This window comes from Colletotrichum destructivum, chromosome 10 (genome assembly GCF_034447905.1).
Source record: "Colletotrichum destructivum chromosome 10, complete sequence".
NCBI classification, from domain to species: Eukaryota; Fungi; Ascomycota; class Sordariomycetes; order Glomerellales; family Glomerellaceae; genus Colletotrichum; species Colletotrichum destructivum.
In genome coordinates, this window is record NC_085905.1 from 1,682,685 (window position 1) to 1,707,602 (window position 24,918).

The window sequence follows — 24,918 nt, forward strand, 5'->3', positions numbered from 1 at the left end:
CTGGTTCTCTTACACATAGTTCCACGTAGTAGCACTCTCCGCGGGGATGATTACTGGATCGAGGTGAAACTCTCTCGATCATGGGTCTTAACCCACACAGAACGAGCTCCAATACCCCGCAGCAGATCTCGTACGTGATGTGTGACGGGCCCTCCGAGATATGTCCACGATCTGTCTGTCTGTTACCCTGTCACAGCTGTGGCCAAAATTGTCTATGCAGCGCCAACGATGTTCATCCATGATGTGGCCCTGCGGTCTCCCGCGGGGCACGGTCTTCGCCTGGTTTACAACCACTCCGCAGTGCCGCTCTACCTTTTCGCGCCCATCCCATCTTTTCGTATCCCGGATTGGTTCTTCAGCTATTTTTGTGACGTGCAAAATGCGGGGAAATTCTGAAGACGCCGTCGTCAATAGTGGACGGTCTTGGACTGAGGGTCGCGGGGAGGATTTCCTATCTTGCAAAGCCACCGGAAGTGGCATCTTCTGAGGCGAATTCTTACCATTCTCGTGACTCTAGTCTCCGTACGTGTTCCACAGATGGCTGGTTATTTAGATCAAGATTGCGTCCTCTCCTCTCCCTATCTCTCTCTCTCTCTCTCTCCGTCTCTGACGTAGGCCAAAGGACTCGACATAACTCCAACCCTCCCACAGCTTTCGTTTTCTATCTCACACGTCCTGTTCACTTGAGGTCTGATCAGCTACCAACATGGCGCTCGAAACGCTCTCTGTCTTCTCCAGAGCCCCTTATGCCACGGCATTCTTCTTCGTTGGCTTGTTTTATCTTGTGATTTACCCCCTTTTCGTGTACTTTAAAGACGCCAAAGGTTTGTGATGCGTTTCCCTCACCCTCACCCTTACGCCTCCAGCCACCCTCTTGCTGACTGTTCCAACTCAAGGCCTACGCAAGTTCCAAAACTTCAGCACCTTCTCCGGCGCATACAATATCCCCTTCATGATCTTGGCCCGTACCGGTGCCCGGTCAACCCATCTTGTCCAGCTCCACAGAGAAAAAGGCCCGGTCCTCCGCACCGGCCCCAACACCCTCTCCTTCAGCGATGTGCGTGCCATCAAGGACATCTACGGGCACGGAACCCCCTGCATCAAGGACGAGTCGTACGTCTTGACGGCCGGCTCGCACTACCATCTCGCCGACGTTGTCGAAAAGCACGACCACGCGAGGAAGCGCAAGGTCTTGTCGTCGGCCTATGCCCTGAAGAACCTCGAAGGGTGGGAGCACAAGGTCGCCGACAAGGTCGAGAGGCTCTTCAAGCAGCTCGACAAGCTCTGCACCGACCCCCTTCCCAAGGGCCAGATGTTCCCCCGGCCCGAGGACCTGACCGTCGACTACCGCAAATGGGGTAACTTCTTCACGCTCGACGCCATCGCTGACATCGGCCTCTCCGAGCGGCTCGGTCTCCTCGACCGCGGCCATGACAGAGTGCTCGCTCGCCGCAAGGACGGAACCACCTGGGAGGCGCCCCTCCGCGACTCCCTCTATCCTACCGCCAGGAAGCAGTCCCTGCTCGTCTGGAGCTACGACAACTACAAGCTCCTCGACAAGCTGTCGAACCTCGTCCCCCGCTTCCGCCAGATGACCGAGGCCTCCAAGGGCTGGGACGGGATCGTGCTCCAGCTCGCGCACCAGCGCCTCGCGCGGTACAACGCGGGCGAGAAGCTCGACGACTTCTTCCAGGCGCTCATGGAGAACAAGAACGGCGAGCCCAACAACCTCGAGTGGGGCGAGATCGTCGCCGAGGTCAACATCATGATGAACGCCGGCAGCGTGACGACGGCCATCGCCGTCACCAACGTCCTGTACCAGCTGCTGAAGAACCCGGCGTGCCTCCGCCGGCTCCGCGAAGAGGTCGACGCCGTCCTCGACCCGGACGAGGCCGTCGCCCCTTACGACAAGGTCAAGCACCTCCCCTACCTCCGCGCCTGTCTCGACGAGTCCCTGCGCCTGTTCCCCCCGACGCCCCACGGCCTGCCGCGCAAGACCCCGCCCGAAGGCATGCACATCATGGGCGAGTGGGTACCGGGCGACACCACTGTCAGCATGTCGGGCATCGTCGTGCACCGCGACGAGTCCGTGTTCCCCGAGGCCGACAAGTACGTCCCGGACCGGTGGCTCGGCGACAAGGGCAAGGAGCTGCAGCCGTACTTCCTGGCCTTCTCGGCCGGCGCGAGGGGCTGCATCGGCCGCAACATCTCGTACCTGGAGCAGGCCGTGCTGCTGGCGTCCGTGGTCCACCGGTACGAGTTCGCGCTGCCGCGGGATTTCGAGATGGCGCGCGAGGAGACGATGAACTGGTTGCTGGGCGAGATGCCCGTTAAAGCCTGGAGGCGGCGGCTGGAAGGGGAGGAAAACACAGTGGTGTGAGATCAGATCGATCGCTTGGCTGCAATGATTTTGGCGTTGGCGTTTGGGGGGGAGGCGGAGGTATCAACAACTTGATGATCTATGAAAGCATAAGATTTCCAGCTGATTCCGAGTGAGGCATCGTCTCTTGGAATCGAAGATATCGTGGCCGCCTTGCAATCGAGAAAGGCGAAAGGTACATGTCGGAAGCAACGCGGCCAAAAGGTTCGGAGTGTTGTGTGAAAAGTTAATTAAAAGATGATTCGAATAAAGATGGAAGTTCAAGTGACTGATTTAATTTCCAATATACTCACATCCAATGCCAAGCCATAAGATCACAATGCAACTCACTCCAGTCCGTCGAGATATCATTAAGGCTGCTGCGTGGTAATGAGCATCAGGAAAAGAGGGTGACTGGGAGACAACTACACGCCCTGTTGAACTCTTCTTATGGCAAGTTGTGGTTTGTCACCACAGGTTCTTACAGATAACGTTGAACAAGTGCAATCATCTAGAACCAACTTACAGACTCTCTTAAACATGATGTTGGGTTCAGCGTGACAAATGCATCCAACAGTCTGCTCGAAGGACACTTAAGACTCAATTTCTGCAAAAACCAAGACCATGTTTTCAGACAACAACAGTATGTATAGAATTCTTAAATCCTACTTAAAAGCCATGGCTGGGTATTTGTGGGGTTGAAACCATTGCTTTCACTTCAAACGAGTATGGGAATGCTTGGTTCAGATTTACATGGGAAGCCTGGGCGGGCTCTCTACCAAGCTTTTGTGGCTTACTTGGCAGTTTTGTTAGTATTCTTGGCAAATGTAAGGGTCCTTTTTGACTGGGTTATATTTCATCTCTGCTCAGTATTGAAGGAAAGAGACTGAGTAAGAACGAAGGAGACTCAATATGGGAGTTTACGATGTCAATGACATTAAACTCTCCTCTCTCTCTCTCTCTCTCTCTTACAGACAGACACAATGAGCAGGCGGCAATCTTCGAGTGAATGAAAACCTCGGCCGCAATCATCTTCCACCAAGGGTCTCGTTCATCGGCCCGGCCCTCGAGTTGGTCAAGTTGGTGGGGGGGGGGATAGGGAACCCCAAACGCTGCGATCATCGGCACTTCAGATCACCGCATCCGAGTCCGAGTTGACGTGATCGGTCCCCGCTCCACCATCCCGCGTCCGGCAGCAAGGGATCAAGTGGCCAGGGAAGTTGGAACCGACTCGCCGCCCGAAAGCTTTACGTGGAATGCCGTCCGGTTCTCCAATCACGCCTCTCCCAGATCTATCATCCCCGTCCTGAATTTCTCCGTCCGATTTATTCGAGGTCTGCTGATTCGTCGAGTCCGTCGGAGGCACGCATGTTACACTGACACGGTGGTTGTTGTACAGTTGTGGGTTACGTCCCTCAAGCAGCACTCTGGAGCGCCAGCAACCCATGGCACAACCCCGGATTCTGGCCGAAGGTATTCTGTCGTGTCCGTTCTTTTGCCCCCTCGGGCTCGAATATATTAGTCGATCCATGATATCAGCGCCCCAGTCTCCGAGGAGATGCTGGTTTCGCGCTCCGCTGGAAAGGGGATTCATGACGAGGACTTCAGAATTGCACCATCGCGGAGCACGTCGTAGTGATGGAAGAGTTTGCGTTTATGATTTGAATTTCAGTGTTCATATAAAGTCAACGGACCGGAATGGTTTTATTGTGGCATGACGACGATTAAGCTTCCGATCCCAAAGTCTTGTGTCCGGAGGCTCCCGTCTGGTCGATCATCTCTTAGCCTCCTCGTATATGACCATGCCAGGCACGCCGAGAACGCCAAGCGTCAGCTCTGCCGCCGAGCAGAAGGGCGCACCCGTCTTCCCAGAGGTCGTCAGCGTCCCACAGGCGTCCGATTCAAAGCACCATGCAGTCGATCAGGTCTGGGCCGCCGGCGCGTCGGCGCAGATGTACGAGCCCATCCCCGAGTATGAGGGCCGCCACCGGTACGACCCCACGGCGACCTGGTCGGAGCACGAGGAGAAGAAGCTGGTTAGGAGGGTATGTTATGTGACTTGTGTTATGCCTGCCTGCCCCAAGTCTCGTTCACGCTGGAGAGATGGTGGCGGCTCTTCGCCGTTCAAGCGAACCGGATCTAGGCTCTAGCTGACAGTCAGCGACTCCAGCTCGACTACAGGATCTGCTCGTGGGTTTGCCTCATGTTTTTCGCGCTCCAGCTGGACCGCGGCAACATCAACCAGGCCAATACGGACAACATGCTGGAGGACCTCGGCCTCACGACCAACCAGTACAACTACGGCATGACCATCTTCTACGTGTGCTTCCTCTGCGCCGAGCTGCCGTCGCAGATGATATCGAAGAAATTGGGTCCAGATAGGTGGGTGCCAGCACAGATGGTGTCGTGGAGCATCGTCGCGGCTTGCCAGTGCTTGATGACGGAGAAGAACGGCTTCTACGCCACGCGCGCCCTGCTCGGCCTCATTGAGGGCGGCTTCATCCCGGACGCCATCCTGTACCTCTCCTACTTCTACACCAGTAAGGAGCTGCCCATCCGCATGAGCTACTTCTACTGCTCCTCCAACGCCACCCAGATCATCGCCGCCTTCCTCGCCTTCGGCATCCTGCACCTGCGAGGCGTCGGCGGCTGGGAGGGCTGGAGATGGCTTTTCGCCCTCGAAGGCGGCCTTACGGCCCTCATCGGCGTCGTCTCGTGGTTCTATCTGCCGCCGAGCCCGACGCAGACGGCGAGCCGGTTCCGCGGCAAAGACGGCTGGTTCTCGGAGCGCGAGGAGATCATCATGGTGAATCGTATACTAAGGGACGATCCCTCAAAAGTAAGTAAGACCTGAAAGACAAAATGAGGAAAAGTGAAAATAGAAAGAAAGAAAAAAAGAAAAGAGGGGGGGGGGGGGGTCGGAGTCCTTCTTCTCTTACTGACGTTCAACTTTGCCAGGGAGGGATGCACAATCGTCAGGGACTGACCCTGAGGCTCCTCTGGTCTGCGCTCTCGGACTGGGACCTCTGGCCCATCTACCTCTACGGCTTCACGCTCCTCATCCCCGTCAGGCCCATCGATCAGTACCTGACCATCAACCTCAAGGCTCTCGGCTTCGACACGTTCCAAGCGAACCTGCTCACCATCCCGGGCTACGTGCTGTTCCTGATCCAGCTCGTGTTCTGGTCCCGCGTCTCGGAGCGCTGGAACAACCGCATGCTGATCGTCTTCCTCTACTCCGTCTGGGTGTTCCCCCTCGTCTTGGCCTTGGAGCTGATGCCGGCCGGGTCCAGCCCCTGGAAGTGGTACGCCGTCACTGCTCTGATCGTCGGTTACCCTTACGTCCATTCGATTCTAGGTAAGCTATAAGCTAAAATCTGACCACCCCGAAGACCGGGACTCCTCGGTACTTCGGCGTTGTGTGAGGCTTGGGAAATGGGTTGCTGACAGCGCGCAGTCAGTTTGACATCGCGAAATGCGGGCACGGTCCGAACGAGAACCGTTGGCAGCGCCATCTACAACATGACGGTGCAAGCGAGCAGCATCATCGGCTCCAACGTAAGCTCCCCAAGAACTCCCAAGAGCCGGAGAGAGAGAGAGAGAGAGGCCGGCATTCACTGACTACCCCTGTCCAGATCTACCAGAAAGACGACGCGCCGCTGTACCGCCGAGGCAACAAGATCATCCTGGCGCTCATTGCCTGGAACGCGGTGCTCGCCTGGCTCATCAAGGCGTACTACATGAAGAGGAACAAGACGCGCGACGGCATCTGGGGGGGCATGAGCCAGCAGGAGAAGGACCACTACCTGGCGACCACGAAGGACGAGGGAAGCAGGCGGCTGGACTTCCGTTTCGCGCACTAGAGTCTTACGATGACCGTATGAGTATGAGATTGAACGCTGCACCGCGGGGTCTGGGCCGCCGTATTTGGATGAATTTATCGGGCTCTACCGTGATGGGGTAGGGGACAGAGAACGAAAAGCGACGACTGGGTTTATACAAGATAGATCATAGACGGCAGGGCTCATGTATTTATTTGGCGTTAAACAAGGAATGGTCAACGTTACTTTGCCAGACGTACGGTCTATAACTCGGCATTGCCATTCCCGTCTGTCTTGGGTCTTGGGTGTCGAAGTATGTATCATGATGATTAACACCGCATATCAAACCAAAACAACCTCATACTATCTCCAAGCACTTGTAGGTTGCTGCTGTTCTAAACCAAAGAGGGTGCTCTATTCCACAGTTTCTTTGCCCGGCCCCAAGTGTCTGCATTGACCGGACTACGTTCAGCAGTCATCTTCCTCGTCAGACTCGCCCTCCTCTTGGGGCAGTTGAAGAGCCTGTTTCAACTCTCTTGTCCATTTCCGGACCGGTTTGCTCCCTTGCCTCAGGTCCATGTATGAGGTCCTGAGAGGTTCCGGGAGCCGGCTTGCGTCCAAGAGCCCGTCGTCGTCGATGTACTGCTCCACGTACCCTATCATGGCGATCGAAAAAGCACCTATGCGCTTCGCCGAATCGCGCGCATAGAGACGCAAGAATGCCTCCAAGAGCACGTGGGCTTTTGGAACTACAACCGGCCCGCTATCTGGCTTGAAAACGCCGGATCCGCGACCTGGCCGCCAAGGGAGGAGAGAGGCCTCGTCGGAGGCGAGTGTGAAGTGTGGAGGAAGCTTGGAAACGTCTGGACATGGAGGACAAAAAAGAAATCTGTCGAGAACTGGCAAGAAACAAAGCGTCTACGAGGGAAGGTAGAGACCAACCGTGACCTCGGGGTCGTGGAGGTGAAAGTGATGTGCCGGGGGTGGCGTGTGACGTTCTTGTGAGCTCGTTAGGCATGTTTTCTGGTCGGGGCATGGTTTGATTTCCTCGGCAATTTTCATTGTGCAACCCACCGCTTGATACAAACACTCAACAAGTCTCCTATTGTCACTCAAACACCTTCTCGGCGTCGAAGCCTGCCGACTGAGAAAAGCAGTAGCCCCTCTGGTTCGTAAACAGCCTCAGAGGCCCGGCACCGCCGTCCCGCTTCACGGTGAAATCGCAGTTGAAGTGGGTGTGGCCAAACGCCCAGGCCTCGACGCTCCCGCTCTTGAAGCACACTTCTCCGGACAGATCCGTCGCGAATCCCGGCGTGATCAGGCTGGTGGCATGCCTGGGATCGAGGGCGAGGCTGTGCGTCGAAGGGCTCCAATGCGAGAAGATGACGATCCTCGCATCGGACCGCTCAAGCTCCGCGACCTGCGCGTTGAGCCAGGCCAGGTCCCGTCTATGCGCTTCGTTGTGGGCGGCGACGTCCCAGTCTCCGGTCTGGAAGAAGTCGTTCAGCCCCATCGAGACGTCGTCTTCCCTCTCGGGGGGGACGTGAGAGAAGAGGCTGCAGCCCAGGATGACGATGCTGGTGTCCGGCACGCGGAAGACCGTCCGGTCCAGCAGGACGAACTGCCCAAGCGAGGGATTGCCGTCGACTTCTCGCTCGAATGCGCGGAGGATGTCAAGGGTTCGGGGCCAGCTGGACCGATAGGCCTCGTGGTTCCCGGGGACAAAGAGCACGGCGCGGAACTGGCGTAGCTGCTGGGTCAGGAAGGCGAGGCAGTCGTCCTTGTGAGCGGCGACATTGCCGATGTCACCCAGCAGAGCTAGGATGGGGGCCTTTGGGACGATCTGGAAGATGTCGTAGGCCCTGGGCGACTCCAGATGCAGGTCGGAGAGGATCTGAACCGCCATGCTGGCGTCGAGGACAGGCGGTGACGGGGGAAAGTTGGAGACGCTGTACTCTAGTATGCTGGTTGTTTGAGCCAATCAATCGCACGCGAAGATTTGTTCCCACTTGGCAGTCATCCTTCATGGGGCTGGTTCGCCATCACGCGTTGCTTAGCCGCACAAGGCTGTTTGTTAAGAAGGACGTCGACCCCTCCCTCATTTCCGTCAGTATGGAGAGCGATGATCTATCTCTCCTTTCAACTTCCCAGCTCTCGACAGCAGAGTATAGACGACGGAGGCAGTGAAGCGATGGCTGGAGGAAGCGAGCAACGACGGCTGGCTTGTTGTCTACAACAACTACGATCATGTCAGATTCAAGGGCCGCCGCCACGGTACGAATCAAAGTGTCCAACCTGCCGCTAAGAGCGCGGCTGTCTCCAGCAGGGAAAACGAACCAGAAGCAGCAGATCCCATGGCGTACGACATCCGCCCATACCTCCCCAAGGCCGACCACGGCGCCGTCATCATCACGACTCGATCCTCAACAGTCAAACTTGGGCAGTTTATCCGACTGAGAAAACTAGGGGACATTAATGACAGCTTAGCAATACTGGAATCAACGTCCAACCGTGTCCATCTCAGCCAAGGCAAGTCGGTCGCCAAAACTAGAAGAAGAAGAAGAAGCATGAGTAGGACTGATGATGATTCGAACCAGATCTTGATGCTTTGGCGCTTGCGCGACGCCTTGACGGTCTGCCGCTTGCTCTCTCAACGGCCGGAGCCTACCTGAACCAAGTGTCGACGACTTATGCCAAGTATCTCCAGTTATATGACAATTCATGGCTGCGTTTGCAGAGAGAGAGTCCGCAACTATTGGATTACGACCAAGCGTTATATTCTACGTGGGAAGTCTCGTTCAGACATATCCAGCAGGAAAACCAAAGTGCAGCCACGCTCCTTCAACTGTGGGCATACTTGGACAATGAGGATGTATGGTATGAGCTACTGCGAGAGGGGGCGCTTGAGGGACTGGTTTGGCTACAGGAGATGACAAAGGATGAGATCAACTTTGACGCAGCAATGAGAGTTCTCTGCGAACATGGACTTGTGGAGGCATATTCTCCTACAAAAGAGTCTGGCATAGAGTCACAGGGTTACAGTGTGCATGGATGCGTCCATTTATGGATGATACACGTGCTTAACACAAGAGTAGATGAGGAGGAGATGGCTTGGATAGCAATGAGATGTGTAGCATCTTAGGTCCCTAAATTCAGGCGGCATAAGTACTGGCAAGCATAACGGCGACTTCTACGATATGTAAACTGATGCACTACAAAGACAGTATTGGTAGATTCCACAGAAGAAGGGAAGTTATAGGCCTTTTACAGGCTGGGCACCCTCTTCTTGGCCTACGACTGACCTAAGGAAGCTGAGGCGATGTACAAGCAGGCTCTTTAAGGCAAGGAGAAGGCTTGGGGACCATACCACGCGTCGACGCTCAGAATAATAAACAATCTAGGCATTTTCTATAGGGACTAGGGCTGACTTAAGGAGGCTGAAGCGATGTATAAGCAGGCTCTACAAGGCAGGGAGAAGGTATTGGGCCCAGACAGCCTGCGAACACTTGATACGGTTAATAACCTAGGCGTTCTCTACACAGACCAAGGCCAGCTTGAGAAGGCTGAGGAAATGTACCAGCAGGCTCTTTAAGGCTACGAGAAGGCATTGGGAGTAGAGGCAACAAGGATGTACATTCCCGCCTTGAACACGCTTCAGAACCTTGGCTCACTGTTTGAGAATCTCGGCGAGTATGACAGAGCCGCCTCATACTACTAACGGGTACAGAGTGGCTTTCTATCCGTGGTCGGGTCTTAGAGCGAGCGATACAAGTACTTGTGTGGTAAAATTGGCGGCTTGGAGTTTGCTACACCAGAGGATACTAAGAAAAGGAAGAGGTCTGTCTGAAAGCTGTTTGTTAAAAAACGATTAGAATGAACACTTCAAGAGTCAGTCTGCTTCCCCCACAGACAACCGACAGAAACAAAGAGGAGTGGCGGTTTTTCACGAGTATTTGAGTCGCAACCACAAAACACTGGGAACAGCATGATGTTCCTTGGTCTCTCGTCCAGTCGAGATTGAGGCATCTTTCAACCCCAAACCAAGACAAGAAACGAAACAACTCGAGGGATTTGGGGGGGGGAAGCCCAAGCCAGCCTCTTGAAAGTTGCTCATAGATGGGCTTTGATATTAAGTCAGAAAGCGTGGGGTGGCCGGCAGCGTGACGGACAGCGGCGCTCCAAGAATCTAAAACTTGTTGGTCAACCTGACCCAACTTGGGGGCCATATATCATCTTCCGTGGCGCCAGAGCAGGATGGCCAATGCCAACCAATAATTATGCCGTAAACACCTTGCTTCTCTCTTTTCTCGATATAGAATGCCGTCCCAGCCTCTCAGGGGAATCCTTTCCCACCCCCCACCCCCCGACTCTCACCTTGAAAAGGAAAAGCCGACACGGCTCGAAAGACCACCGGCCCGCCACCGATCAATCACTCCCGGATCCTGAACCCCATGCCCTCGATCTCCGGGTACATGGCGCGGATGGACTTGTCCAGGCTCCAGTTGGAGCCGTTGGTGGCGTGCTCGATGAAGGCGCGGCTCAGCATCCTGCGGCCTGTGATGGGACATACATTGACGGCGGCGTCAAGGCTGTAGGGCCAGCCGACGCTGGTGCCGCCCGTGTCCGTCGTGCCGGGGGAGAGCCAGTCACGGAACTTGTGGATCAAGGCGTCGCGGATGGCGGGGCTGGTTGGGGAAAAAAGAGAGAAGGGGGTTTTGGTCAGAGTTTTTCTTTTTTGGATTGGATTGGACTAGCAAAAGAGGGGGAGACGAAGGAGGAGGACGCGAAGGAGGAGGACGCGAAGGAGGAGGACACGAAGGAGGAGGGGGAGGAGGACACCGGCGCTTACTGTGGGACGAGGTCGATGGTCATGCGATGCGGCACGAACCGCTGCAGCTGGGTTGGGCGGATCATGGCGGGCATAAGGGCGTAGTTCGTGGCCGTGGGCAGGATGTTCCACTGTTTTGGCCCGTCAGTCAGTCAGTCATCCATCATCGTCCTTACGTTCCTCATGTCTATCCATCAGAAAGAAACCCATCCCCTTCCCTCCCCCTCCCCTCTCTCATCTCATCTTACCCGCATGTACGTCGTGTAGAGGGCGACGCTCGCCAGCTTCACAAAGATGTCGTAGCCCTCAATGTTCTTCAGCAGCTCGCAGGACCACGAGTGGACGTCGTAGGCATCGTGCGGCTCGCGGTCGCGGAAGAAGAGCTCCAGGTCGATGCGGTCCGAGGGCCCTAGGACCTGGGACGCCGGCACGCCGTTCGAGAGCATCTCCATGGCAGCGTCGCGGTAGCTGTAGAACAGGCCGGACAGCGGGCTCCCGTCCGAGGCGATGAAGGAGGGCAGGCGGTACTCCTCGGCCTGCAGGGCGAGGAGCTGCCGGGCCTGGACCGCCGCGGGATAGTAGTTGGCCCGCACGGCGGAGGAGAGCGGGAGGTTGCCGAAGGCCTCGACGGCGCCGGGGGGCAGGGACTCGGTCGAGGAGGACTTGGCCCGGCGTTGGGCCTCGCGGTCGGCTGCGAGGATGGCGTGGAGGAGTTGCGGGTTCTTCTGCTCCTCGTCTGCTTCTTCCGTTTCCGAGCGTGGCTCTTGTCCGTCCAGGCGATGAGTGTGAGACTTTGCCGGGTCCAGGTCAGTACACACGACATTGGAACCCAAGAGCTTTTCGCTTTGGCGGAGTGGGATACAGACCTGCGAGTCTGTCGAGTTCGCGTTGATGTCGATGCGTTGGACGCGGTGGAGGAGGTAGTGCATCTTGTCAATATGCCACGGGACGATCCCGGGCGGGAGCGGAGGCTCGTTGTCTTCCTCCAATTTGACAAGGCCATCGATGCTTGTTGCTCTTGTTGGTTTTAGTGTTGTCGTCGTCGTCGTCGTCGTCGTCGTTGTCGTTGGGCCGCGCCTGGACGGCTCGGTCTCGAAAGTGTCGTGAACGTGAGAGCTGCCTGGCTTCCGCTTCCGTAATACTCCCTCGCCGTCCTTGAGGCGTTGGAGAATGACCTCGGGTGGCTCGTCTTCGGCGAGGCGGGCCATGATGTCCGCCTTCGCGTCGTCGTCCGCCGACTTGAGCCGCTCCAGCAACGACTTCAGCGCGTTCACCTCTCCTCGGAGCTGGCGGTTGGCCTTGCGGATCCCCTGCATCCGCGTCTCGCCGAGATCTGCCTCGTAGATGCAGTCATGCTTCGTGGACAGACACCGGCCACAGGACGGCCGTTGGGTATCACACTACATGAGGCAACGTTCAGCTTATTTGTTCCATCCACCGATGCATCGTTCGTTGTGTGAAAAGGAGCAAAGAGACGCATGCTAGCTGCGCTGAGTGGTACCTTTTGCCGCAGCTTCCGGCATTGCCCGCATGCCACCCGTCCCTTGGAGCTCTTCAGTGCATTGTCCTCGGACGTCGACTTGTCGTCAGTCGCCGATCCTCGAGGGCGGATGTTACGCAGACTGGTCGACATGCTGCGTCGTGTGTCTCGTCACGTCTCTCGTCGAGTATCTCGCAAGGGTGGGGGGGGGGGGGGGCCAAAAGTCAGCTAGGCGGGACTGCATCCATAGGGCGTGCATAAGTAGGAGCCAATGTACTATATCTTATCCAGCCTGGCGCGTCATTGGGAGCTCGAATGCAGCAGATGGGGTGGGGGGGGCGGTTCTGCAGCGTCGGGCCGTGGGTGAGTGAGTGGGCTACTGAGCGAGTGGAGAGTAAGTGAAGGGGTGGGTGAGTGAGTAGGCGAGTAAGTGATTCAGTGATTCAGTGAGTGAGTGATTGAGTGAGATCCCTTCTTATTAGCAATGACAACCTTTCCAAACGCGGGGTTAGCGTCGTCGGGGTTCCATCCCTCTTTTCCCCTCCCTCTCCTTCTTGGTCCAATTGGGTTTTGAGGGTATGATGCTGCTCTAGTATAGTTTGTGAATTTTGTCCAATTCCTGGCGGGACGCCGGATACTAGCAAGAATTTCAAGAGCTTGGAGGTGGCGTCACGTTTGTATACAACAGACGGGTTTATCGGTGGCTTACTTTTCTTGTGGAATGAGACGAGAGTTGCCGGCCGGCCATGTCTCATTGAGATGATGTGACAAATGCACAGTTGAGACCGTCAGCTCATGAGGTAGCCGACGATGAGAAGAGGCATGAACCAGACCCTCTGGCCGTTCTTGTGGGTTCTACTTGGGGAGTCGTCGTAACATGAGCAAGGTCTGACATATCCAACGAAGCACACACATCTCATATGCCGGTCACATCTGGCGTGAACATGTTGTATGCCCAAGCAACACGCAAGGGGTGCCAGCCAGCCCCGTCTGCCAAGCAAGAACCCTCCAAAAATGGGCTGATTTTTCATATCAGATTTGCTTACGGATACATTTTTGGACATCTTCATGACGTCAATATGTGTTTTTATGAATCCCTGCCAAAGAGAAAAAAAAATGAACAAAAAGGTCACCTCGAACTGGGGTCATTCGTCATCAATCACCGCCCGCTTCCGTTGTTCACCAGCAGGTTTGGCGAGTTCTTGGGGTCTCCGACGACGTCGGGGATGGCGAGCTCGAGGATCCGGTCCGTGACCTGCTTCGGCGTGCCGAAACCACCGGCCAGCCCCCGGAGGTAGCACACGAGGCCCGCGACGAGCGGCGCGGCCATGCTGGTGCCCGTCTTGGTGGCGGTGCCCGTGTCGGAGGTGTGGCTGGCGCTAACGATGTCCTGACCCGGCGCGAAGACGTCGAGCTCCGGGCCGTAGCTGCTGCCATAGATGCCCTCGATGATGTTGACGCGGCCGCGGTCCGGGCGGGTCATGCCGACGGTGAAGGCCTCGGGAAGCCTAGCGGGCGACGTGGTGGTGGCCGGCTGGTTGTCGTTGCCCGCGGCGACGATGGTGAGGATGCCCTGCCGGTAGGCGGCGAGCACGGCGTTGTCGAGGGCGGCGACGTTGTTTGCGCTGAGGGACATGTTGAGGACCGACTTCTTCTGGGCGCCCTTGGAGACGATGTCCTTGACGGCCCAGTCGAGGCCGGTGAGGATGGCCGAGGTGGAGCCCTGGAGAGTATGTCAGCATGGTTGAGGAGAGAGATAGAGAGAGAGAGAGAGAGAAAAAGAGAGAGAGAGAGAGAGAGAGAGAGAGAGAGAAAGAGAGAGAGAGAGAGAGAGAGAGAAGGATATATCAGATGTGCCTACCGTCGACCCGTCAAACACCTTGACGTCAATGACCTTTGCCTTCTTGGCGACGCCGTACGTCTTGCCGACGATGGTGGCTGCGACGTGGGTGCCGTGGCCGTCCGTGTCCGAGTTGGACCCGGGCGACACGGTCGAGCCGGTGACGCCGTTGATGCCGAAGCTGGCGCGGCCCTCGAACTCGGCGTGCGACAGGCGGATGCCCGTGTCGAAGACGTAGGCCGTCGTGCCCTCGCCGGCCGTCGAGTCGTAGACGTACTCGGTCGACCCGGCCGCGCGGTGGGACAGGTCGCCGAGACTCCAGATGCTGTTCGGCTGCGTCGTCAGGGCGCGGCGGCGCGCAAAGGAGGCGGCGGACGACTCCGACTCCGACGACAGGGAGAAGAGCGTCTGCTCGGCCTCGGTCGGGTCGACAGAGATGGGCTGGTCGAGCTCGACGGCGAGGACCTCGTCCAGGGCGGCGATGGCCTCGAGGGCGGCGTCGTCGAAGCTGCCGCTATAGGCGTTGAAGTCGTCGCCGATGCGGAATGTCTTGTCGAGGGTGCCCTCGGCGGACCCGTCACGGCGCCGGAGGAGGCTGCGGACGGTGTTGTGGTGCCGCGTGACGGCGTCGGGGCTCGTGCCGGGCTTGAGCTGGATGATGTACTTGTTCGCCGCGAGGGCGGGCACAACGGCGCCGAGGAGGGCGAGGAGGGAGGAGGCCTTCATCGTGTTAGTCGATTACGAAAGGGGGATGGGCCTCGATCTATCGATGATGGATGGCGGGATAGAAAGGCGCTGTTGAACATCTCGACCGGGCTCTTTATACCCTCCCGTCTTTCACTATGCTACTGCTGCGGACTCTCCCTCTCCCTTTCTCTCTCTCTATCTCCATCTCTCTCCCGTGTTCGTGGGCCGGACAGCAGGTGGACAGGGAGGGTGACCAACTGCCATGAATTCCATTGCGCGACACGGGTTGTTTGTCCTGTTTAGGAAGCTCGAACACGATGCTGCCACGGGTAGATCCGACCCCGGCCGGTGCCTTGCCCGGGGTTGTCTTCCTCTCTCTCCCTCACTCACTCACACACACACTCTCTCTCTCTCTTTTCTCCGCAGATAGGAGGGTCAAGTCATCACGTTGACTCTCTCGTCAACCAAGGCTGAAGGACCCGAGCGTTATACAAACTCCTCGGACCTCCTCATATCGCTCGCTGTCTCAACAGATGGGCAACTCGTCTTATCCGGAAGGCCAAGACTGCGTCCACTGCGTCAACGGCGCCCTGAAATGAGCCATGGGTCGCGATGAAACCCTGCCGATAAACGACCTTCCCCATTCTTCCTAACCGCCTCGCCGCCAAGCGTGAAGAATCCAGCGAGGGCGGCCACTGCCGAGTTGTCATTCATGCGCTACGTGCCCGTAAAGGTTTAGCGAGTCCGTGGCATTGATGCCCACTGTGATGCGGATGCCCACCTTGCCGTGTCCCTTGCTGGCCGTGATCGGATCGTGTTGCTGCTCCCAATCCGACCTACTATAAACCATAACGAAAACGAAGACAACGCTTCCTAGGTCGAAACGAGAAGCTCACTGCCATGCCAAGTGTCGACTCCGGCTCGCCGTCTACCACTTCTACCACTTTGTTCATGCTCATCGGCAACCCAACCCCCTCACTACTCGCTTCCTCTGAACCCCGGTCAGTGAACGCAAAATCACCCACAACTCGGCGAGACGATAGAGATGAATAAGCGACTACACGCAACTAACTACTCGTTGTTATTTCCTGACTCGAGCCTGGAGTCTTCCGGTTACGCGATGCAAGCTAACCCGACGGCACCCCCCTCTCGACGGCCTCACGATGAACTACGGACCAGCCACATGTCAAACCAGTCAACTACTGCGCGAAGACTTTGCTCCTTGCACCACCCTAAAAGTGAAACCAGTCTGTTAGTCAACAATGATGCTTACCCAATTCAAGGAGGCAGAACGAGGCAAAAACTTTGCTCGTGGGGAGAGCCACTCACGTTGATACGGGTCCGAAGGGTCTCCCTTGACCGCGAAGCCGTGGCCGACGCCCTGGAAGAGCTGCAGGTGATAAACCTTGCCTTCTCTCTGCAGGACATCGACTGCCTTCCTCCGCGACTCGGGGGGGAACGCATGGTCGTTCTCGGCGCACGAGAGTAATAGGGGCTCTAAGAGGACGGTGTCAGTCGTGAATCAGGGTGTCGCTCGTTGCCGTGTGTTCGTTTCCAAAAAATCAAGCTCAAGCCATGTCAACCGCAAGAGAAGGGAGACGGATATCGGGGGGGTGACGGGATAGAAGCAAAGGGCAACGAGTCCCCCCCCCCCCCCCCCCCCCCCCCGTTCGCCGCCCCGGAAACAAGACTACTCACTCTTTAGCCCCGTGAAATGCTCCTCCTTCAGCGCCGTGGGGTGGGCAAACGCCCCCGCCGACACGACGTCATCGCCGGCGAGCAGGTCGCACACGAAGGGCGCGCCGAAGCAGTACCCGACGCAGGCGAAGCGGGTCTCGGCGCCCGTCTCGGCGCGCAGCTCGGCGCTGAACCTCTCCCTCACGGCGGCGGCCCAGCGGGGCACCGTCTCGGTCGCGAAGGCCAGGTGCTTGGCGCGCCAGGCGGCGAGGTCGAAGCCCGGCGGCAGCGGGTCGTCCTTGGAGGCGCGGTACTTGGAGATGGGGTCGCCGCGGAAGTAGTCGATGCCGAGCGCCACGTAGCCGGCCGAGGCGAAGCCGTCCATGAGGCACCGCGCGTTGACCGAGAGGCCCCAGACGTCGGGGAAGTAGAGCACGACGTGGCCGTTGGCGCGGGGCGACCCCTTGACGTCCGAGGGGCGCACGATGTAGGTCGGCGCGCCGAGGATGTCCTCGACGTCGCCGCGCGGGCTGCCTTCGTGCAAGGTGCCGGCCCAGCAGCACGGCCCGGGGGGTTGGGCGAGGTACTCTGGCTTTGCGGACGAGGTTTCGGTCATATTTTTTTGGATGTATGAGGCATTGTGCGAGTGAGTGATTCAGCGATGATTGGTATCCGGTGATGGAAATGTAGATCTAAGTGGAAGCGTGATGATACGTGATAGAGGGGGGGGGGGGGGGGGGTAGTAGAGCGAGTGGAATGCCGCATCGGCACCGGAGGCGATGCGGGGGTTTTACGGCCAGACACACTGCAGCCAGCAGCACACAGACAGACGGATTGGATCAGTGATTATGTCTGTATCTGGAAAAAAGTAGATGTTCAATCTGGAAACATTGACTGTAACACACGAATGTGCTTGGTCCTCCATCGCCCGGGCCGGCCAAGTCACCCACAACAGCTCAAGACGATGATGCTGATGGGATGAGTTGTTAGGATGGTGATGTTTCTTCCACTCACCCCGGGGCTCCTACACTACTCTGTATCTATGTTGATCTTATGAGGAGCTGGTCAAAACCACTGGGCGCTATTACACCGGGCACTAGAGCAGCGTACTGATTAGTTGGCGAATCAACCCATGCAAGAGACCTGTCAGCCAGCATGGTGTGAAGCTTTGAAATGGGCTACCCCGTGACAGAAAGCGGAACGACGGGTGACTGACAGCGTTGCCAAGCCGCTGGCCAAGGGACGTGATGGGCATTGGTACCCGACTTGGACGCCCCAGCTGGTGGTGATCTGCACAGCCATGACCTGGAGCAGAAGCTGGAGTTGGAGCTGGAGCTGTGCTACTTGAATATTCAGTAATGGATGTGCTGTGTTTGTTTGCCAATTTCAATTGGAATCTGGCTCATTAATGACCTTTGACAAACCGTAAACCAATGGGCTGTATAACCAACTACCTGTGTCATCTGCGGCGACATGTCCACGTTGTAGAATGGCGAACTCGACGGACAACTACCAAAATGTTCCAGCCATTAGTGATTCTGTTCCAGCTGAAAAGGCAGCTATGATCCCCCCCTCCCCCCCCTCAGGGACAAGGGTGCAAGGGGCAGATGGCGACCAACACGAGTCGTGACGGGCGAGAGAGCAGCAGCAGCAGCAACAACATCACCAGCATCATCAGCATCATCGGCATCACCAGCCACAATGCTCGAGATACAGATACACCAAAGACCCCAAGACCCCAAGACCCCAAGACGCTCAATCGATGGAGCACGACAGCCTGCAGAAACGGCCGCTTGTGCCCCCCCCCCCCCGGCCTGCATGCCGACCCCCCCATCACGGAAACGTCTCGCCCGTACCGTCGGGTCTCCCTCCACCCCCTTTGAAGGAAGAAACAGGGGTTCGGATAGGGGAGTTGGCTTGCTGTTGGCGTTGCCCCTTGGCGTCAAGGGGGGAGGGGCGCGGCACTGGGCGGAGGGAAGACACGAAAGAACAAGAACAAGAACAAGTAGAAGAAGTAGAAGGGGTTTGTTGAAGACCTTACCTTGTTATTCCCGGCTCTGGGCTCTGGACCTAGCAACGACAGCTCCGGCCTCCATTTGCATGCAGAAGAACCTGGAGGAGAGAGAGAGAGAGAGAGACGCTTGTTGCATGCGGCGTAGCCTACACCCCCCCCTCCCCCCTTTCTCTGTCTGATCTGAGCCTAATCACGTCCAGACTGCAGCGGCTGTTGCCCACACGTTCCAGACAGAGGGGGCAGAGAGAGAGAGAGAGAGAGAGAGAGAGAGATAGAGAGAGAGAGAGAGAGATAGAGAGAGAGAGGGAGATAGAGAGAGAGAGGGAGATAGAGAGAGAGAGAGAGATAGAGAGAGAGAGAGAGGGGCGTAGGTTCCAAAGAGGATCCCAGTTATTCCCAGCAATTCCAACAGAGTTTGCCTTAATTCATCTGGTTACTGTACTTTCGCACTTTGCACTTGGTAGGAAAACCAAAAGAAGAACCGAGCGAGGGACCCTTGAGACCCCCCCCCCCCCCCCCCCCCAACCCCAACCCCCAATCCCATGGTCATGGACCCGGAGACCCGGGAATGGAGGAAGTATCTTCATTGCTTAAAGCCCAAGCTCCCCTCCCTCCCCCTCCTCTTCGACCCTCTTCGACCCTTCTCGCCCCCCCCCGTCCCTCCCTCTCTCTTCCTCTCTCTCTCTCCACACTCACGGCGTTAGTTACGACTCAAGAACTCGTTTCTATCCCCATTGTTGCCCGTTCGTTCCATCCCTCAACGATCGACGTCTCCTTTCGTCATTGCCTGCCGGGCGGCGAACGGCCACGGCGCGGTGATTCGTTCATTGGCAACATGTCTGGCGCAAGACCTGCAGATGGAGATGCGACCACCACCACCACCACCACCACCACCACCACCACCATAACGACCACTACCGATGAGCCGGAAGGCCCCGGCCGACTCCCGAGTCGTTCCCTGCCTCCCGATACGGCTGTCGGTCCGCATCCTCCGGAATCCTTCCTTCGGTTTCGTCTCTCAGACCTTGGCCTGTTAGATGAAGATCTCGACGACGACGGTAACACCGAACACGAGGAACTGTACCGGGGCCAGCAACCGGCCGGGACGCAAGAAGACGGCGGAAACGACGCACGATCCGACCGCCCCTCGATCGACGCGACGGAAGACGGCGCCACGGTCAATGACGCCGCATCTCTCTTTTCCATCGACGACGCCGTACGTCTCTCTCCTCACTCTTGTTTTTTTTCTCTTTCGTTTTTTTTTCTTCTTTTCTTTTTTTGGCCCGCGCACCGAATATCCCCCGCATCCGACCCTTTGGCGTATATTTCCCTAACAGAAACACCGGCTTCTTCTAGTCTGTTGCAGGGGGCCGACCGCCCTCGCTGTGGTCCTTGGAGACCAGCGACTACGAGAATGGGTTCCAACAGCGACACGGCCGGACATACCACCCGATAGGTGCGTTCTGCGGGATCTACATGGGCGGTGGAAGAGGTGTGGACGAGGTGGCCGCTTGCTGACCTGCCCGGGACAGAGGAATACATTCTGCCAAACGACACAGTACGTCTTTGTTGTTCGAGACCGAGCATCTGATTTTCTCTTGGCTGTGCACACATACACACATACACATACACATACACATACACATACACATACTGACCTGATTGCGACAGACCGAGCAGTTCCGCCTGGGTAAGCTATCCTGCAACGCTGCCGCACCGGCCCCTCGAGAGACGGCTCTGACTGACGGCGTCCTGCAGACATTCAACACCTTCTCTGGCTGGCCACCTGGGACGGACGGCTGTGTATGTGTCCCAAGAATGAGAGCGCCTCGCGGGTTCTTGATGTCGGGACTGGGACTGGCGTATGGGCCATGGCATATGGTGAGTGAGAGAGGCAGAGAAAGAGAGTGAGAGAGAGAGAGGTGTTTGTCCCTCGGTCGTATGGCCTATTGGCTAACCCTGTGCCGTCGCAGCTGATGAACATCCCGAAGCAATCGTACGAAACCGACCCAACCCCCCTTTATTTTGTGATGGCGGTGCGTGAACTAAAACACATACGTTCAGGTCACCGGCGTCGACATCAGTCCGATTCAACCCCAAGCGTGAGTGTTGCGCGGAAACCTACAGACCGACAAAGAGAGAGAGAGAGACACACACACACACACAAAAACACGGCGTGACTGACCTTGCGAATCCGTCGTCCAGCGTTGCGCCCAACTGCTTCTTCGAGATCTACAACGTCGAGGGCAACTGGCCGTGGAGGACCCCCCACGACTTCATCTTCATCCGGCACATGAACACGGCCTTTGCCGACTGGAGCGAGACCATCGAAAAGGCCTTTAGGTGAGAGGACGACCCCCAAGGCATGGCATGCACACAAACATACATACCCACATGCCCACATACCCACATACCTACATACATACGTAGCCATGCCCGATGAGACATCTACCTAGACACTTGACTTACACTCTCCCAAAAGGAGCCTCGAGCCCGGCGGCTATATCGAGCTGCAGGACAACACGTTCCCCATCATGAGCCACGAGGGCGTCCTGCCGCCCAACAGCGCCATCGCCAAGTGGTCGTCCATGCTGATGGAGAGCACGCGCATCCTGGGCCGGCCGTGCGACGAGCCCTCGCGGTTCCGGTGCCTGCTCGAGGACGCCGGCTTCGAGGCCGTCGTCGAGATCAAGAGGGTGTGGCCCATCGGGCCCTGGGCGGCCGGGCGGCGCCACGTCATGACGGGCTCGCTGTGCCAGGACACCTCCATCGCTGGGCTCGAGCCGTCGACGCTGCGGCTGTTCACTACCGTCTTTGGCTGGACCGTCGAGGAGACCAAGAACTTTTGCCGCGAGGTCGAGGCCGAGATCCGGGGCCAGCGGCTGCATGCCTACTTTAATGTGTGAGTGAGCGAGCGAGCGAACCCCATCTTCCCGTCCCAATTGCGCGCGCGTGTTGTCTGTGGCGTCCCAGCTGATTTCCATATGTGTAGATACTGTGTATATGGGATGAAACCCTACTGGGCTTGATCTGGCTTGGGATGGAGATGGGGATGGGGATGGGGATGGGGATAGACAGGAGATGGGGAACGGGGGACGAGGGACGGGAACGGCGTTCAGGTGGCGTTATTTGGTCACCAACATGTTCATGATACCCTAGCAACCTGTCAGTTGCTTCGCGATACTCGGGCCGGCGGGATTTTGCCAATGGTTTGGCATCCATCCATTCCTTGGTTGGGGAACGGGCCATGAAAAAATGGCCCTGGGAGGGGACTCATTATACACGTAGTTCAAGTCCCCAGTATTCATTCAGGTCACACGACTCTACCACTCGTCTTTGGGGACGGGGGGTTTAGACCATGTCCATATTAAGAGCCTGTTCAAAAGTTTCCCTATTGTCCCGTAACCGGGTGACTTGGTAGTGCAAAAGATCGAAAGGTGCACTGGATACAACAAAGGTTGATGAGTGAGATGCCACCAAAGTGACAGACACTCAGCCACGGTAAGTCGACATGTTCTCGAGTAATAAATATTCAAGGCTGGCTGGATCGTCTTACTCCGTCGAAGCACTCTCGAACACACCCCATGGCACACCCACCCTCTCATTCCCTTCGTGACTGGAGGCGCACTTACACAACAGAGCATGCATGCATAGATAGGTCTTACACCGCGCCATCACGCGTATGACACACCCCAAATACCCCAACCCGGGGTTTTGGAGCCCAGGCCCAACCGGCCATAGTTACAAAGGGAGAGAGGCCTTGTCTCGAACACTGGAAGGGGTATGTTTCCGTACCATCAGAATCGCTCCAATGGTCATCCTCCCCCCCCCCCCCCCCCCCCCCTCCCCTCATCAAGCCACTCTCTCCAACTTGGACCGACGTAACGGTGCTAGTAGATGCGCCACCTTGCATTCATCCGCTCATCCATCGAATCGGCCGCGGCCGGAACAGGTCGTCTTCGATCAGTCCTGCAGCAGTGAATATTCCACTCAGTCCAATCATGACCAGCATTGGGTGAGCGGGGTGATGCTTGATGGACCCGGTTTAAGGACACGCCGTCTGCCCCCCTCTCCCTACCTCTCTCTCCCTTTTTCCAACTCAGCCGGTCCGTTCGTCTCGCTTCATCGCACTGCACTTCCGGAGAGACAAGATGGCTGATGTTCAGGAAGGCCAGCAGCGCCCGGAGCCAGTGGAGACAATCGTGGGTCGCAATCCACTCCCCCGCGGCGATGCTTATCGCACGCCTCCCGGCTTACATGAAGATACCAGGAGCCCCAGGATGCCGAGGACGACACTGACGCGTCTTCGTTGGACGGCGCGGTGAGTTGAGGCCCGTGAATCGTGAACCGCGTCGTTCGTTTCGCAGTAACTGACGGGGGGGGAGCCCCTTGGTCCCAGTCTGTACAGTCGGACACGGACTCTTTGAAGTCCAGCATCCGTGACTACCGGAGAGAAAACGGACGCACGTATCACAGCGTCAGCGATGGAAGTAAGTGAAGGGGCCTATAAGATACCGTGGTGGAAGAGAGTGTGAGAGTATATGAATGGGACGACTGACTTACACGGCGCCGCCATGCAGCATATATCCTACCCAACGACGCAGTACGTTTGCCCTCCCCCCCAAGAAGGAATGCCATCTGGAGATGCTGACTAGACTTCCCGCATCCAAAGAGAGAACAAGAACGCTTGGGTGAGCCCCGTCGACCGTCCTACGTTCCCCTTCACAAAACAACGGGACTAACGTGCCCCAGACATGCAACATCACTGCTGGCAGCTGACCTGGGACGACAAGCTCTGCATGAGCCCGAAGAAGGACGGCGCCAACCGCGTCCTGGACGTCGGGACGGGAACAGGCATCTGGGCCATGGACTACGGTGAGTCTTTCCGCATGAGCTGCGAGTTTCCCGAGGACGAAGATGGGCTGGGGCTGATTGATGTGTGACGAGACGTACAGCGGACGACCACCCCGAAGCACTGGTATGCGGCCTGCCGTGTGTGTGTTATTCCCCGTTGGTATTATCTTACTGAACCCCCTCGAACCAGGTCATCGGTGTCGACCTGAGCCCCATCCAGCCAGAGTTGTCAGTATATCAAATCCTCTCCCCCTTCATCTATCTAGCCTGTGTCTGAGAGGGCATGGCCCCAAACACCCAACGGCGTACTTACGGGTCTGAACAGCGTGCCGCCGAACTGCCGGTTCGAGATCGACGACGTTGAGAAGGAGTGGACGTGGCAGGAGCCCTTTGACTTTATCTTTGCGAGACACATGAATGCGTGTTTCGCCAGCTGGGAGAAGTTCCTCAAACAGGCCTACGAGTATGTCTCCCTCTCTCTCCCTCTCTCTCCTGCTCCCTCTTTGTACACATATGTGTCTATATATGTATATATACATATAGGGACATACACGACCCAGCTAACCAACTCCCCCAGCAACCTCGAGCCCGGCGGCTACATCGAACTCCAGGACAACGCGTTCCCCATACTCTGCGGCGACGGCACCCTCAAGCCGGACGACGCCATGGCGCGCTGGTCGACGTTGATGATGGAGGGGACGGAGCTCATCGGGCGTCCCATCACCGTGCCGGCCGATTTCCGCCGACTCCTCGGCGAGGCCGGGTTCGAGGACGTCGTCGAGCACAAGCGCGTGTGGCCGACGAGCCCGTGGCCCAAGGACGAGACCCTCCGACGGCTCGGCTTCTGGACGCAGGCCTGCAGCCTCGACGGCGTCGAGCCGGGCGCGCTCGCGCTCTTCACGCGCGTCCTGGGGTGGACGCGGGAGGAGGTGCTCGTCTTCATCGCCGGCGTGCGCAAGGACTTCCGTAACAAGGACATCCACGCCTACTGGAACGTGTGAGTTTGACAACCATTGGGCGCGTGATGTGCTTTCATAATGAATGCTTCTGGGGAGGGGGGAGGTAGGGTGTGTAGTACTGACACGAGTGTAGATACTCCGTCCACGGACGAAAGCCGCTGAAGAAGAAGGCTACGCCTACTCCTCCACCTTCCGCCCCTTTGGAGTGAAGTATTCTGGACGGATTGGGCGGGGTTTGTCTCTGTTTGACATCAGAGAGGGAAAGCCAGAGGTTTATGTCAATGATTCACAATTCGCGATAACGTCTTCCATCCTTGATACATCTTTGAACAGTAATCTCACCACGTATACATCAGAACCGTGACAAACTGGACCGTATAAGTGATTAGTAGCATCTAC

The 24,918-nt window shown here is 57.1% G+C and overlaps 12 protein-coding genes across 12 annotated transcripts; 6 read left to right on the forward strand and 6 right to left on the reverse strand.

The window, feature by feature from the left end:
* The first annotated feature begins 505 nt into the window (after positions 1-505).
* CDEST_14789 (Putative cytochrome P450) lies at positions 506-2,683 on the forward strand. The gene is made up of 2 exons (XM_062930945.1): positions 506-824; positions 897-2,683. Exons 1-2 carry the CDS (start codon positions 707-709, stop codon positions 2,378-2,380), a joined length of 1,602 nt encoding a protein of 533 aa, XP_062786996.1. The 5' UTR covers positions 506-706; the 3' UTR covers positions 2,381-2,683.
* A 1,478-nt stretch (positions 2,684-4,161) lies between these two features.
* CDEST_14790 (Putative major facilitator superfamily, MFS transporter superfamily) lies at positions 4,162-6,222 on the forward strand (the record flags this gene model as incomplete). Its single annotated transcript, XM_062930946.1, has 5 exons — positions 4,162-4,404; positions 4,530-5,198; positions 5,318-5,717; positions 5,817-5,917; positions 5,995-6,222. The coding sequence occupies 5 exons, from the start codon at positions 4,162-4,164 to the stop codon at positions 6,220-6,222; spliced, it is 1,641 nt and encodes a 546-aa protein (XP_062786997.1).
* Positions 6,223-6,648: 426 nt separating this feature from the next.
* CDEST_14791 (uncharacterized protein) lies at positions 6,649-7,242 on the reverse strand (the record flags this gene model as incomplete). The annotated part of the gene is made up of 2 exons (XM_062930947.1): positions 6,649-7,098; positions 7,123-7,242. The coding sequence occupies 2 exons, from the start codon at positions 7,240-7,242 to the stop codon at positions 6,649-6,651; spliced, it is 570 nt and encodes a 189-aa protein (XP_062786998.1).
* Positions 7,243-7,288: 46 nt separating this feature from the next.
* Positions 7,289-8,086, reverse strand: CDEST_14792 (Putative calcineurin-like phosphoesterase domain, ApaH type, metallo-dependent phosphatase; the record flags this gene model as incomplete). Its single annotated transcript, XM_062930948.1, has 1 exon — positions 7,289-8,086. The coding sequence occupies one exon, from the start codon at positions 8,084-8,086 to the stop codon at positions 7,289-7,291; it is 798 nt and encodes a 265-aa protein (XP_062786999.1).
* Positions 8,087-8,205: 119 nt separating this feature from the next.
* CDEST_14793 (uncharacterized protein) lies at positions 8,206-9,322 on the forward strand (the record flags this gene model as incomplete). Its single annotated transcript, XM_062930949.1, has 3 exons — positions 8,206-8,286; positions 8,352-8,751; positions 8,778-9,322. 3 exons carry the CDS (start codon positions 8,206-8,208, stop codon positions 9,320-9,322), a joined length of 1,026 nt encoding a protein of 341 aa, XP_062787000.1.
* A 923-nt stretch (positions 9,323-10,245) lies between these two features.
* On the reverse strand, positions 10,246-11,148 carry CDEST_14794 (uncharacterized protein). Its single transcript, XM_062930950.1, has 2 exons — positions 11,030-11,148; positions 10,246-10,865 (listed from the first exon to the last, which is right to left on the reverse strand). The coding sequence occupies exons 1-2, from the start codon at positions 11,101-11,103 to the stop codon at positions 10,610-10,612; spliced, it is 330 nt and encodes a 109-aa protein (XP_062787001.1). The 5' UTR covers positions 11,104-11,148; the 3' UTR covers positions 10,246-10,609.
* Position 11,149: 1 nt separating this feature from the next.
* CDEST_14795 (Putative zn(2)Cys(6) fungal-type DNA-binding domain-containing protein) lies at positions 11,150-12,681 on the reverse strand. The gene is made up of 3 exons (XM_062930951.1): positions 12,510-12,681; positions 11,875-12,408; positions 11,150-11,799 (listed from the first exon to the last, which is right to left on the reverse strand). Exons 1-3 carry the CDS (start codon positions 12,639-12,641, stop codon positions 11,248-11,250), a joined length of 1,218 nt encoding a protein of 405 aa, XP_062787002.1. The 5' UTR covers positions 12,642-12,681; the 3' UTR covers positions 11,150-11,247.
* A 636-nt stretch (positions 12,682-13,317) lies between these two features.
* CDEST_14796 (Putative peptidase S8 propeptide/proteinase inhibitor I9) lies at positions 13,318-15,225 on the reverse strand. The gene is made up of 2 exons (XM_062930952.1): positions 14,350-15,225; positions 13,318-14,211 (listed from the first exon to the last, which is right to left on the reverse strand). The coding sequence occupies exons 1-2, from the start codon at positions 15,052-15,054 to the stop codon at positions 13,648-13,650; spliced, it is 1,269 nt and encodes a 422-aa protein (XP_062787003.1). The 5' UTR covers positions 15,055-15,225; the 3' UTR covers positions 13,318-13,647.
* An 803-nt stretch (positions 15,226-16,028) lies between these two features.
* On the reverse strand, positions 16,029-17,308 carry CDEST_14797 (Putative dienelactone hydrolase, alpha/Beta hydrolase; the record flags this gene model as incomplete). Its single annotated transcript, XM_062930953.1, has 3 exons — positions 16,029-16,247; positions 16,345-16,512; positions 16,714-17,308. 3 exons carry the CDS (start codon positions 17,306-17,308, stop codon positions 16,174-16,176), a joined length of 837 nt encoding a protein of 278 aa, XP_062787004.1. The 3' UTR covers positions 16,029-16,173.
* Positions 17,309-18,125: 817 nt separating this feature from the next.
* On the forward strand, positions 18,126-18,575 carry CDEST_14798 (uncharacterized protein; the record flags this gene model as incomplete). Its single annotated transcript, XM_062930954.1, has 2 exons — positions 18,126-18,224; positions 18,279-18,575. The coding sequence occupies 2 exons, from the start codon at positions 18,126-18,128 to the stop codon at positions 18,573-18,575; spliced, it is 396 nt and encodes a 131-aa protein (XP_062787005.1).
* A 699-nt stretch (positions 18,576-19,274) lies between these two features.
* CDEST_14799 (Putative S-adenosyl-L-methionine-dependent methyltransferase superfamily) lies at positions 19,275-21,754 on the forward strand (the record flags this gene model as incomplete). The annotated part of the gene is made up of 10 exons (XM_062930955.1): positions 19,275-19,922; positions 20,063-20,162; positions 20,239-20,264; positions 20,378-20,396; positions 20,465-20,587; positions 20,680-20,702; positions 20,771-20,808; positions 20,912-21,049; positions 21,189-21,608; positions 21,699-21,754. 10 exons carry the CDS (start codon positions 19,275-19,277, stop codon positions 21,733-21,735), a joined length of 1,572 nt encoding a protein of 523 aa, XP_062787006.1. The 3' UTR covers positions 21,736-21,754.
* Positions 21,755-22,804: 1,050 nt separating this feature from the next.
* CDEST_14800 (Putative S-adenosyl-L-methionine-dependent methyltransferase superfamily) lies at positions 22,805-24,844 on the forward strand. Its single transcript, XM_062930956.1, has 11 exons — positions 22,805-22,908; positions 22,977-23,027; positions 23,106-23,196; positions 23,287-23,309; positions 23,379-23,397; positions 23,459-23,581; positions 23,662-23,684; positions 23,751-23,788; positions 23,886-24,023; positions 24,138-24,557; positions 24,653-24,844. The coding sequence occupies exons 1-11, from the start codon at positions 22,858-22,860 to the stop codon at positions 24,726-24,728; spliced, it is 1,053 nt and encodes a 350-aa protein (XP_062787007.1). The 5' UTR covers positions 22,805-22,857; the 3' UTR covers positions 24,729-24,844.
* The last annotated feature ends 74 nt before the right edge of the window (positions 24,845-24,918 follow it).

Bases quoted from the DNA above. Each gene is read 5' to 3' on its own strand.
- CDEST_14794 (XM_062930950.1), bottom strand. From the start codon at position 11,103: ATGCCCGCCATGATCCGCCCAACCCAGCTGCAGCGGTTCGTGCCGCAT. The intron at 10,866-11,029 runs GTAAGCGCCGGT...TTCCCCAACCAG, and splicing joins ACCATCGACCTCGTCCCACA to CCCCGCCATCCGCGACGCCT.
- CDEST_14795 (XM_062930951.1), bottom strand. From the start codon at position 12,641: ATGTCGACCAGTCTGCGTAACATCCGCCCTCGAGGATCGGCGACTGAC. The intron at 12,409-12,509 runs GTACCACTCAGC...TGCCTCATGTAG, and splicing joins GCCGGAAGCTGCGGCAAAAG to TGTGATACCCAACGGCCGTC. The intron at 11,800-11,874 runs GTCTGTATCCCA...GACCCGGCAAAG, and splicing joins CGAACTCGACAGACTCGCAG to TCTCACACTCATCGCCTGGA.
- CDEST_14789 (XM_062930945.1), top strand. From the start codon at position 707: ATGGCGCTCGAAACGCTCTCTGTCTTCTCCAGAGCCCCTTATGCCACG. The intron at 825-896 runs GTTTGTGATGCG...TTCCAACTCAAG, and splicing joins GTACTTTAAAGACGCCAAAG to GCCTACGCAAGTTCCAAAAC.
- CDEST_14796 (XM_062930952.1), bottom strand. From the start codon at position 15,054: ATGAAGGCCTCCTCCCTCCTCGCCCTCCTCGGCGCCGTTGTGCCCGCC. The intron at 14,212-14,349 runs GTAGGCACATCT...CATACTCTCCAG, and splicing joins AGGTGTTTGACGGGTCGACG to GGCTCCACCTCGGCCATCCT.
- CDEST_14800 (XM_062930956.1), top strand. From the start codon at position 22,858: ATGGCTGATGTTCAGGAAGGCCAGCAGCGCCCGGAGCCAGTGGAGACA. The intron at 23,197-23,286 runs GTAAGTGAAGGG...GCCGCCATGCAG, and splicing joins TCACAGCGTCAGCGATGGAA to CATATATCCTACCCAACGAC. The intron at 24,558-24,652 runs GTGAGTTTGACA...ACACGAGTGTAG, and splicing joins ATCCACGCCTACTGGAACGT to ATACTCCGTCCACGGACGAA.